The sequence below is a fragment of the Capsicum annuum genome, chromosome 3 (assembly GCF_002878395.1).
Source record: "Capsicum annuum cultivar UCD-10X-F1 chromosome 3, UCD10Xv1.1, whole genome shotgun sequence".
Taxonomy (NCBI): Eukaryota; Viridiplantae; Streptophyta; class Magnoliopsida; order Solanales; family Solanaceae; genus Capsicum; species Capsicum annuum.
In genome coordinates this window covers 265,471,088-265,483,787 of record NC_061113.1, presented here as the reverse complement: position 1 = coordinate 265,483,787, position 12,700 = coordinate 265,471,088, and the positions used below count along the sequence as shown (strand labels likewise).

Sequence of the window (12,700 nt, the reverse complement as noted above, 5' to 3'; positions counted from 1 at the left end):
AAATTTAAGGAAACACATCAAGGAGAAGCAGCTAAAGATACCTTCTGCGGAAACAACTTATTTGTATATAGGGTAGCATCACTAATATATGCTTTCAGAACAGTGATAGCATTAGAAACCTCAACCTGAAATTTAATCGAAAAAACGATGATTTTTTACCTAAAAGATAATTGATAAATAAAGAATAGAACTCCACGAAATATTGAACTTTTTTTTTCATAGATATCCTTTAAGAGCACCAACAGATGTAATTGTACATTAAATACTTTGGAAAACAAGGGTACATTAGCTGCTTGTACATTGTTGCTTCTTAGGGCATACCCCTTCTTGCTCGTCAGAGCTCGTCTAGTCATATGCAAGCAGGAATACATGTATACCATAGAGCACAGAGAACTATGATTCGGTATTTTCAATTTTTGAGGATTACTTATTTCATCCTCAATAGGGACCTTTGAAGAACCCATTTACCTTCAAATACCATCTTACCTACAGGAAATCAGAAACTATTGCATATCCCAAAATGTGTGTTGTCTATGTATCTACTATTTTCAAAATCAAACACACACAATGAACAAATCATGTGATGTGCATGTACAAAATTCATCTAGAAACTATCCGATAAATATGAAAAGCTAAATAAAAGCAGTTCAACAACTAAAAAGGAAAGGGTAAACCTTTGCAGAACTCATAAATACAACTTATGTCAAATAGAAGCTGAAGCCAAATAGGGGGAATTTGATTTGAAAGAAGGAAAGCGAATGAAAACCCAGCTAGTTACTTGCTGGGAATTACCGTAATCGTATTACCTACAGTACAGGTTACGGATTTGCATTATTCAATATGGAGCCATGTGAATGATAAAACGAAAATTTAGAAAAAAATTATAGTATAAAGAAGAACAACAACTCATTATAAAAGAGAAAAGAGGAACGGAAACTCCAGCCACTGATTATCATTGTTGCTATAAATCTTTCACAAAAAAATGGTGATAGGAATAAGGTGGAAGCCAGTTGCATCAACAGGTGTCGAAAATCAAAAGTTGTAAGTTGAAATACCATAAATGTCCATAAGAAATGTAATATTCCTGTAGAAATAATGTCATCTTTAACTGATAATACGGTCTTCAGTTGCTTCTTTCTTGTCTCCAACAACTTCCAGAAACTCAAACTCAGAAACCAAAGCCAAGTGATCACTACCCAATTTCTGCAGCCCACGAATTCAGATCAAAATTAGCTTACAGAAGAAGTAAACACACAAAGCGTCTCAAGGAATATATCAAATATAGTGAGATCCAGGAGTGCTCTTAGCTGGCTTACCAAGAAAAACTTCAATGGTTCAGCATAATGAATAGATGTTGTGACAAGATTTGGGGAACCTATGGTTCTAGATGGATGAATATATCCCAAATGTCCAATCAAGCACCAGGTCATTTTATTACGTAAAGGACCAAAATCTAAATTAATTTGATACATTTTTAAATATATTAGTTGGATGAATCTATTTCTAGCACAATACTTCATGTTTCAACAACCTTACTAATGCATCTGCCTCTTTTGCATAATCTAACATGTCCTTGTTAACAACATCAGGTCACTATGTCAGAAGAACGGTACCTTGTAGGGAAGACCACCTGTTTTCTTCAAGTCATTAACTGGTAAAGTATCTAAAACTTTTGTGGGTGTAAGACCTTCAGAATACCTGCAAGTGGTGGATTTTACTTTAGTGCTTACTCCCGTCAATCAATTAGCCGTTGTAATCAACGGCATTAGTACCACAAATAATCAACAGTTCCCAGAAACTTTTGAGTGGTAAGATGTGGCTATTGGTTCACCACTGTCATCCCTTGTTGTTAGAGATCTCTAAGAAGAAGGAAGAGGTAGAGTCAGCCCTAAGAGGAATATCCTGGGGATAACCATCAATTGTGGATAGGAAGGACAAGCTATACTTTCACAATCGCATAAGAACTATTTAGCTCTAAAGGGTGCATAGCTATGTGGGATCTAAATATAACAACTCTATTAACATTTTATTTTTTGGACTAAAACTTAGATAAATGGATAATTGACGACTAACAACAATAGAATAAACAATAAAGACAAAATTGACCATATTAAAAGATTCAATAGTTAGTTAACTCTCCTCCAGACATAGCTCCAAGTTCAAGAACTCAAATTACCATGATAATTATGAGGCCAAGAACTCTCGTCCTCCTCTGGCCACATTTAAATCAAACTTGTATAGCTCAGCCAGCATAACACTTTTTGTTTCTTCTTTTAACTTTCTGCGTCTGCAACTCAATTGTCAGCATCTGCTCAACCAACCAGGTGTTTATCTGAGCCTAAATGTATAATCTTATACATCACTATTCGTTGTTCATCTCTCTCTACCAATGCTTGTGCTTCATTCAGGAGATCTTCTAATGCCACAAAAGTCATTTGATTTGCCCTCAGCATGATCGCGTTGGCAATCCTCTAGTTTCATATTGAAAAATTTGTGAAATCATAGGAACATGGTTTTCCAGGAGATCTTCTAATGCCACAAAAGTCATTTGATTTGCCCTCAGCATGATCGCGTTGGCAATCCTCTAGTTTCATATTGAAAAATTTGTGAAATCATAGGAACATGGTTTTCCACTTGATGTAAACATCAATACTCCAACATTTGCTCCAGTCTAAGCTGAAAACTTTTTTGCATCCTTGAACAGTGTTTCCTTTCTTTTCGAGAAAGTATCTGCTCGTGCTATCTCATATTCAATTAGCTTCATCTCAATCTTCTGCCTACCTTTTACGGTCCTCTTTGCCATTGCAAAAACAAATAATCAAAGGAAAAAAAAAGATGTTTTGGCTGAATAAGCTTGAGCAATTTTCAAAGGAAAGCTTGTGTAATTTATAGTAGGTGCACGAGTCTATTAGTCACATTTATTTAATATATTTTGTTATGAGTCTGTCTGTCACGTTTATTGGCAAGTTTCTTTAATGTTTTCTCATAATAAGTCTATATGTCACGTTTTTGGGCAAGTTTTTAAATATCTTCATACTATGTGAATCTATTACGAGATTAACATTGTGTTCTTTTTTATTTCATTATAATTACAAAGTAATAATGTTGAATTCAATCTAAAGATAAATTGTTATAATTATTTAATGACTTCATATTATGAGTCTATTTGTCACGTGTATTATCATGTTTATTTATTGTTTTGATATGATGACAATACACGTGACAAATAGACTCATAATATGAAATCATTAAAATTGTAACAATTTATCTTTAGATTCAATTCAACATTATTACTTTGCAATTAAACTGAAATAAAAGAAGACAGTGTTAATCTCGTAATAGATTCACATAGTATGAAAATATTAAAAAACTTGCCAAGAAACGTGACATATAGACTTATTACGAGAAAACACTAAAGAAACTTACCAATAAACGTGACCGATAGACTCATAACAACAAATATTAAATAAACGTGACAAATGGACTCGTGCACCTACTATAAATTACATAAGCTTTCCTCTGAAAATTGCTCAAGCTTATTCAGCCAAAACATCTTTTTTTTTCCTTTGATTATTTGTTTTTGCAATGGGAAAGAGGGCCGGAAAAGGTAGGCAGAAGATTGAGATGAAGTTAATTGAATGTGAGATAGCACAAGCAGCTACTTTCTAGAAAAGAAAGAAAACACTATTCAAGAATGCAGAAAAGCTTTCAACTTGGATTAAAGCAAATGTTGGAGTTATGTATGATGTTTACACCAAGTGGAAAACCGGGTTCCTATGGTTCCACAAATACTGAAGAAATAACTGACAAATTTTTCAAAACGAAACTAGAGGATCGTCAACGCGAGCATGCCTTGGGCAAATCAAATGTCTATGAGGCATTAGAAGAACTCTAAAAAGAAGTACAATATTTGATAGAGAGAAGAAAACAACGAATACTTATGTATAAGATCAAGAACCCAAGATCGGCAATGCCGCCAAATAGACACATAGTTGAGCAGATATTGGCAATCAAGTTGCGGACAGAGAAAGTTATAAAAAGAAGCAAGAAGTGCTATTAAGGACGAGCATCTCAAGATTGATTAAAACGACGCCCTGAGCCAGAAGAGGGGAGAGTTCTTGAACTCATAATTATCATGGAGGTGGTAATAGGAATTCTTGAACTTGACGCTATGTTTGGAGAAGACTTAACCAACTATTGAATCTTCCAATATGTCAATTATTGTCTCTGTTATTAACTCAATTGTTGCTGGTCTTCAGTTATTTATTTATCTAAGATTTTAGACCATAAAAATAAAAGGTTATAGAGTTCCCATCTATTAAGTTAGTTTTTTCGTTTGTTTCATCTTTAATCTTTAATGATGCATTGGCATTCTCTAGATTGATAAATTAGTTGAGATCTTTTATTAAACTAATGAAAATTGTGAAAACAACGAATCAAAGAAAATCCTCGTGCCCTCATTAGTGGGAATACACTGGGTATGTTGTTGTTGTAAATATCTCAACCACATATACCACCAACTGCATAACATCTTCCACACTTGCACATTTTTATCCTAAAAGAGTTCATAAAAATATTAGATGATATCTTAGAATTGATCATGGAGAAGACAGGAAGCAACTGGATCATGGCAAGAAGCATAAAATTCATTTGAAGTCTGCAAGCCAAGCATAATCATTTAAGCCATTTAAAATTGCTACAGCAAAAAAGATGACAAATTTTAATCTTGGATCTTAACCAATATCTCAAAAATGAAGCCCGGATTACGTGTTACCTTTACTTGCTGTCTCAGGAAAAAATCTGGACCATAATTCTGTACTCCCATTTTTCTCCTTATCATTATCCCTGTTTAGCATGTGATCCTTGTCAATGCAACTGCTAGGATCCTGTTTCCTCAACCCATCTCTGTGTTTGATCTTTTTATGCTGCTTCTTTTCCTTATATTCATTCTTCAAATTTGGTGCACCTGAAGGTAACACAATGCCTTCCTATAAATAACATAAAGATAAGTTACTCGGGAAATCTTACAACTAAACTGCATTAGTAGAGCAAACCAAGCCTTGAGTTGGCAATCCCAAAACACTAAGAGAGCACATCAAGGATTATAAGGTGGATTCATACCAACAGATGATCCGCAGATGTCGCTTCTCTGAGCTGAAATGCATCCGTGAGAAGATCCAAGCCAAAAGGATGCAAGTGTACACGTTGGTGTCTCACATAAGAGGAGTTTTTGGACAGCTGATTGAGTTCCATCCCTTCACCTTTCTTTATTTCTGTGTCCCCCACCACATTCCTGAGGTATTGTGTCCCAGATATAGAGGGTGGTAATGACCTCTTACAGAAAAAATCGAGATGTTTCCCAAGTTTATAATGGTCCAGAAGATCCACAGAACCACCAAGTTCTCTAGATCCTGAAGACACAAAATAACACGCGCACATGATGGAAATCCCATTTCAGATAGAGAATATCCAACAAAGAGAACAAATAAGTATCCATAAAGCTAACGTTTAAGCAAAATTTTCAAGAGCAATTCATATTTTTCAAATCCTGCCAATAAAAAGTACCACACAACATTTAGATAATGAGATCACTAGGAATGAGAAAATGACAAAAATGGTCATATATGTTGGGTTGTAGGATAAAGGTAGACGCTTAAATAAGCTCTTGAGTAGTTTTGATCCTTTATGCTTGCCAAAAGTGAGCATTTCTAGTTTGTGACAAATATTTAACAAACTCTTTCTATAGCAAAAATTGCTTAGGACTGACAGAATTTGTAGGGAAAGAAAAACAGAAATGCCAGGAAAATCTCACCAATGACTCAACATTCTATCACAAGCAAATCAACATCCAATAAAATAAGCAGTCATATGTCAGAGGCAGCCATCTTAAGACTTTCATCAACTGATCTGTTTAAGATCAGAAGCATTGTGAAGCTCCAACTTTGATCTATCACTGCTTTAAACCTCACGAGCTATCCTTCTCATCGTGAAGCTCTGATAAACAGTGAATATACCAGCATGAACAATCAAAATAGAGTTTTTTCTCAATCAGAAAGGAGTTCTTGCACAATAGATGCTGCTAAAAATTAAAGAGCATGTTGTATAGTTTTGCTACACTTTCAACATGTAGGAAAATGAGTTCATATTTAAAAAGATCATGCTACCCCAGTAACCCACAGCAATGAAAGGTATTACCAGATCAAAGACTGCACTTTAAATGTACATAAATGAGTTTCCCGAGGAGGAATAGGAGAGAGCATACAAGAAAGGTAGAGCATTCAAAGCCACGATATCATGTATAGGTCCTAAACATATGTCAATAAAAGAAAAGTGGTTACTTCAGATAAAATTGGCAGTAGAAATGTTTGCTGGATGATATGTGCAAACCAAAAAAGGACACTAGATAAATTCCTCTATAAGTACATAATATAATGGATCCTCATGAGTGTCACTCATGCAGTATTAGATGAAAAGGACCAGGCTTATATCTTAACCACAGGTTAATCATTCAAAATATATTGTGACGACAAGTTGGTCTCCCGAGCATAACTTTGGTTTTTACATATCATAAGTAGGATTTGACTTTCGACTCTCCTGTTTTGGCTATGCCTAATTACAATCAGACCTTTATGGTGGAAACAAATGCTAGTGGCAAGGGTATAGGGGCTGTGCTGATGATAGAAGGGCATCCACTTCCTTATATTAGCAAGTCCTTGGCACCCAAACATCAAGCTATGAGTGTTTATGATAGAGAGTTGTTAGCACTACTATTTGCTGTTTCAAGATGGTCTCATCACTTATTGGGAAGACATTTCATTGTCAAAACTGATCAAAAAGCTCTCAAGCATCTATTGAATCAACACATTCATACTGAATTCCATGTGGCTTGTATCTCCAAGCTCATGGCATTAGATTTTGCCATTGAATACAAGAAAGGGTTGGAAAACAAGGTTGCAGATGCCTTGTCCAGGGATCCTAGTGCTGAGTTACTAGCTATTTCTATCTTAGGTCCTCATGGTTCACTCTTGGATCAAATTAAAAGCTCTTGGAGGACTGATCAACACCAGCAAGCTATTACTGGTAAGGTACAGACTTCACCTTACAAATCTTTTACTTGGCTTCATAACCAGTTGAGATGGAAGGGCAGGTTGGTAGTTGGCAATGATGCTCAGCTTAGAAGGTCTATCATTGCTCTTTGGCATGAATCTACTCAAGGAGGACATTCTGGTATGGATGCCACTATTAAAGGACTGCAATCACTGTTTTATTGGAAATGAATAGTGTAAGACACTAGAGATTTTATTAACAAATGTGATATTTGTCAGAGGCATAAGTATGATGTTGCTGCTAGTCCAGGTCTTTTACAACCTTTGCCAGTACCTGATGGTGTTTGGAAAGACATTTGCTTGGATTTCATTGAGGGTTTGCCTAAGTCCAAGGGTAAGGAAGTAATACTGGTGGTAGGGGATAGATTGAGCAAGTATGGGCATTTCTTGGCCTTGTCTCACCCTTATACAGCCCAATCAGTGGCTCAATGTTTCCTCGACAATGTCTTTAAGCTGCATGGCATGCCTAAGACATTAACTAGTGACAGAGATCCCATCTTCCTTAGTAATTTCTGGCAAGAATTGTTTAAATTGCAAGGTGTTCAGCTGCAGAGAACTACTGCATACCATCCACAGCTGCATTCTATTAGTTTGTTAGCTTAGCTGTCAAATGTGGTTAATGGGGTGTATATATAACTGATGTAAGCTACTACTTGATCATCCCATTCATAATACAATCTCTGTTCTTCTCTCTTATTCCTATTCTTCACTGATTTTCTCGGTCAATACCCTGAACTTGGTACCATCTTCTTCGAGGATTATCCTCCTAGATTAACACATTTCACCCAAATTCCTTGTTCTTGCATCAATTGGTATCAGAGCCACTCGTTTCTCGGCTCAATCAATCATGGTAGTTCGTGAAAAAAACTCAGACAAATGATATAATATGTACTGGCGGATTATTGCTTTACCTATCCATTAGAACAAACAAACTCCCCCTTTCTCTTCTAAGACCAAGAACTTGAGAGGGATGGCATCGTCTCTGACCAGACAACTCTTTTCGGTTACGTAGCATTAGATTGAGCTGCTATATAAAAACAAATCCTTTGAGTAGCAAACAACTCTACGAAAAAGCATGCAGATCATATGACTTGAGAAGTACTTAATATTGCATAAAAGATACTGAATTGGGATCTGCTGTATTACCTCAGATGATGACAAGAATTTGTAGATTGGACTCTATCACAAGGGAAAAAAAATAAGCATTGTTTCAGCAAGTTACTTTTAAAATAGAAGTCAATGAAATACTTCATAAAGATAAGTTTCAGTAATTCAAACCTGGGGAGTGCTATTATAATCACCGGCAAGCACAATAGGTACATGGTCCCACTTTTCTGAAAGTATGTGAGCCTTTGACGAAAGAAAGCGAATCAGAAAGGAAGAATATAAGCAGCAAGTTACCGTGCGGTGATGAACTGAAGGAAATAACAATCCTTGGTACTACACGTCAATCTGCTGACAGTTAGGGAATTCAAACAGTTTATGTCAAATAACTGTTCCGGTAGAAATTGGTGGATCCTGAGTTTATGTCATTGTCCAATAAAAGAACTTGATTGATTTATCAATCAAGACACAAAGCATCATTAAACACTAAAGATGAAACAAACGAAAAAAACTAACTTAATAACATTTTATTTTATGGACTAAAATAAATGGATAATTGATGACTAACAACAACAGAATAAACAATAAAGACAAAATTGACCATATTAAATGATTCAATAGTTGGTTAACTCTCCTCTAGACATAGCTCCAAGTTCAAGAACTCAAATTACCATTCCCATGATAATTATGAGGCCAAGAATTCTCGTACTCTTCTAGCTCCGGACAACATTTAAATCAAACTTGTATAACTCTGTCATCATAAACACTTTTTGTTTCTTTTTTAACTTTCTCTGTCTACAACTTGATTGCCAACATCAGCTCAACCAGGTGTTTATCTGACGGTATTTCTGAGCCTAGGTGCATAATCTTATACATCACTATTCGTTGTTCATCTCTCTCTACTAATGTGTGTGCTTCTTTCTGAAACCTTTTAATGCATCAAAAGGCATTTGATTTGCACTCAGGGTGATCGTACTGGCGATCTTCTAGTTTCGTTTCGAAAAAATTGTTAATTATTTTGTTCAATATTTGTGGAACCATACGAACACGGTTTTCCACTTGATATAAACATCATAACTCCAATATTTGCTCCAGTCCGAGTTGAAAGAAAACAGAATTCAAGGATGCAGAAAAGCTTTCAACTCGGACTAGAGCAAATGTTGGAGTTATATGTTTACACCAAGTGAAAAACCGTGTTTCTACGTTTCCACAAATATTGAAGAAATAATTGACCAATTTTTCAAAACGAAACTAGAGGATCGTCAGCGCGATCATGCTGAAGGCAAATCAAATGTCTTTGCGACATTAGAAGAACCATAAAAAGAAGCACAATATTTGATAAAGAGAAAAAAACAACGAATACTTATGTTTAAGATCAAGAACCCAGGATCGGCAATACCGCCAAATAAACACATGGTTGAGCATGTTGGCAATCAAGTTGCAGACCGAGAAAGTTATAAAAAGAAACAAAAAGTGTTGTTAAGGTCGAGCACCTCAAGGTTGATTCAAACGATGCCCTGATGCCCTAAGCCAGAAGAGGGAGAGTTTTTGAACTCATAATTATCATAGAGGCGGTAACAGATATTCTTGAACTTGAAGCTATGTTTGAAGAAGACTTAACCAACTATTGAATCTTCCAATATGTCAATTATTGTCTTTGTTACTAATTCAATTGTTGCTGGTCATCAGTTATTTATTTATCTAAGATTTTAGACCATAAAAATAAAAGATTATAGAGTTCTCATGCTATTAAGTCAGTTTTTCGTTTGTTTCATCATTAGTCTTTAATGATGCATTAGCGCTCTCTAGATTTATAAATTAATTGAGATCTTTTATTGAACTAATGAAAATTGTAAAAACGACGAATCAAAGAAAATCCTCGTGCACTCATTAGTGTTCTTTTATGTTTGCGCTCAAGGCTAGCTCTCTATGAGATAGTGAAATCTCCATAATATGAGTTTATCTAATATCTATTGACTTCAGGATTCCAAGAGACATTGAGCCCGATTTTTCAACACGATCCACGTAAAAATCCCCATCCAAGTATGTAATAGGATAGAGTACCTTATTTCTTTTCATCGAGAGCACATACACAAATGAGTTCCTTTCTTTTACGATGCAAAATAAATTTCACTCGACTACATTAGCCTTAGAGAATTGTTTTCCAAATTCGACTTATTCCTTTGCCGGCACCAATTTGTTTTTTTTTTATAATTGTGGTGTCTGAACCAGCTTGCGCACACCTCAACTAACTCCAAGGGATACCTGTCACTTCCCACCAGCAATAGGTACTAAGTAACTCTGTCCACCAAGGCTACGACAAATGGGAAGAAATCTCTAGTGTTTGTCACAGTTGGGAATTGAACCTGAGACCTCATGGTGCTCAACGCACTTCATTGAACCAGTAGGTCACACCCTTGGGTTCTCCAGCTCCGATATTGTATAACCTCAATTACTAAATTAGCAGAGACATTGAGCCCGACTTTTCAACACGATCCACGTAAAAATCCCAATCCACATATGTAATGGGATAGAGTACCTTATTTCTTTTCATCGGGAGCACATACACAAATATGTTCCTTTCTTTTACGATGCAAAATAAACTTCATTCAACTACATTAGCCTTAGAGAATTGCTTTCCAGATTCGACTTATTCTTTTGCCGGCAACAATTTGACCGTGTTGTCCGGGCCAGCTTACGCGCACCTCAACTAAATCCACGGGATACCTGCCACTTCCCACCAGCAACAGGTACTAAGTAACTCTGTCCACCAAGGCTAGAACAGATGGAAAGAAATCCCTAGTTTTTGTCACAATTGGGAATTAAAAGTGAGACCTCATGGTGCTCAACACACTTCATTGAACCATTAGGCCACACCCTTACGTTCTCCAGCTCCAATTTTGTGTAACCTCAATTACTAAATTAGCAATGTAGGTATTAAATATTTAGAGAGCAACTCATGTATAACAATCTTGAAATTATTAATGATCGCATAACAATCTTTAAATTATAACAATCAGGGCCAAAACACATTTGCATTACTACACCGTGCATTGGGAACACACAGTTTAGGCATAAAATAAAAAATAGGAGATTTCCATCCCCAAGAAGTACTAATGTTCTTTGTCTAACTATTAAACCTTGTCAAGGTAAATTAACATGTAAAGCAATTGCCTATCAAATTTTATGATACAAAAAATAGAGTTAAACTTGGAATACCAGATCTAACTTGACCAAGCTTAACATCTCCGCGGCCTGGAAAATATAGCAAATGAATGTTCCCAAGTACGAGTCTCCTTGACTGGGCTTCACGCATATGTCTGTACCTGACAAATTCAGACATAGAAAATTGAAAGAGATGTGACTAAATAAGAATGAAAATATGAAAAAAAATGTGATTGTCTAGACAAATAACCCTGGAAATCAGGAGAAACATCCAGTTCAGAATAAATAGAGACATGCTTTTTGATATCGGATAAATCAAATGCTCCAGTTCTCAACTACCTGCAGATGTTTTTATTGGTAAAGAGCATGACCTACTAGAAGTGATCGGCATATTTATGCAAAAAAGAAGCCTTGGATAAGAGTTCCGTTAAGCCATTGGCCATCGCATACGCATATTCTGAAGAAACTGAAGCTCGATGAGCTTACATTAATCACAGTGTACCAGTTAAGTGCTCATATTTAGGTTGTCCGACAGTTCGATTATCTTTTTAGCTCTATATCTCCTTTTACATATTTGTACTCACCCAGCCAATAATCCAAATTCTTTCATCACTCGCTGATCCCATTAGTCTAGATGAGATTGCAGAACATAAGAAAAGAAGTTTGCAATTCCCAACTACTACCTCAAAAACAGAGAGTTGAGCGACATTATCGCGAAGACCATACTGCCTCAATTCAATGCTTTCTCCCTCTAACAACTGAAACCTGGCATGAGCAAGTACACTCAGTTCAATCCAAACAAGCATCAAGCTACACTAGAAAGTACGACCTTTACTTCTTGCTCTTACTTATCAACCTTTCAAAACATAGCACAACCATCAACAGAGCTGACAGTGCGTCTCTACATGGTAAGAGAAACGCAATTGAATATTTTTCTAAGAGCAAGAAGTATAATGAATGATAATACTACAATTTTCCTTTTATTTCAACTCATGGGAGGCCGCCGTGGCGATTATACACCTTATAGGCACCGAGATATCCAGCTTTCTCCAAAATGTTTGGTAGATCATAGTACTTGTCCACTTCCTATTCATATCACATTAATAAAATTCTTCAATTAGCTTCATCTCCAAAGCATAGTCTTATATATAAATGTAATGGTAACCAAAAAGGGCAACTGTTAATTACTTGTAGGCAAATTATATCAGGATTCAATCCAAGGAGTTCTTCACAAATAACCCTTCTACGGTGGTTCCAATCTAAGTAATTTGGGGGAACATTTCTACTTAGATCTCCGTGATTGGAAACATTTCTATCTCCCAATA

At 35.9% G+C, this 12,700-nt stretch overlaps 1 protein-coding gene across 1 annotated transcript in view; it reads right to left on the bottom strand.

The window, feature by feature from the left end:
- LOC107862145 overlaps positions 1-12,698 on the bottom strand; it is a gene marked incomplete at its 5' end in the record, with an annotated part of 30,099 nt that extends 17,401 nt beyond the window's left edge. Inside the window, 21 exon segments of the mRNA XM_047408804.1 lie at positions 42-1,115; positions 1,117-1,203; positions 1,614-1,698; positions 1,773-1,801; positions 1,803-1,859; positions 1,946-2,000; positions 2,201-2,287; positions 2,685-2,794; positions 4,522-4,657; positions 4,768-4,988; positions 5,122-5,411; positions 5,507-5,548; positions 7,115-7,224; positions 8,018-8,130; positions 8,253-8,285; positions 8,385-8,478; positions 11,441-11,526; positions 12,059-12,140; positions 12,224-12,276; positions 12,396-12,461; positions 12,564-12,698. Coding sequence (XP_047264760.1) covers positions 882-1,115; positions 1,117-1,203; positions 1,614-1,698; positions 1,773-1,801; positions 1,803-1,859; positions 1,946-2,000; positions 2,201-2,287; positions 2,685-2,794; positions 4,522-4,657; positions 4,768-4,988; positions 5,122-5,411; positions 5,507-5,548; positions 7,115-7,224; positions 8,018-8,130; positions 8,253-8,285; positions 8,385-8,478; positions 11,441-11,526; positions 12,059-12,140; positions 12,224-12,276; positions 12,396-12,461; positions 12,564-12,698 — 2,205 coding nt within the window.
- Between the last annotated feature and the right edge of the window lie 2 nt (positions 12,699-12,700).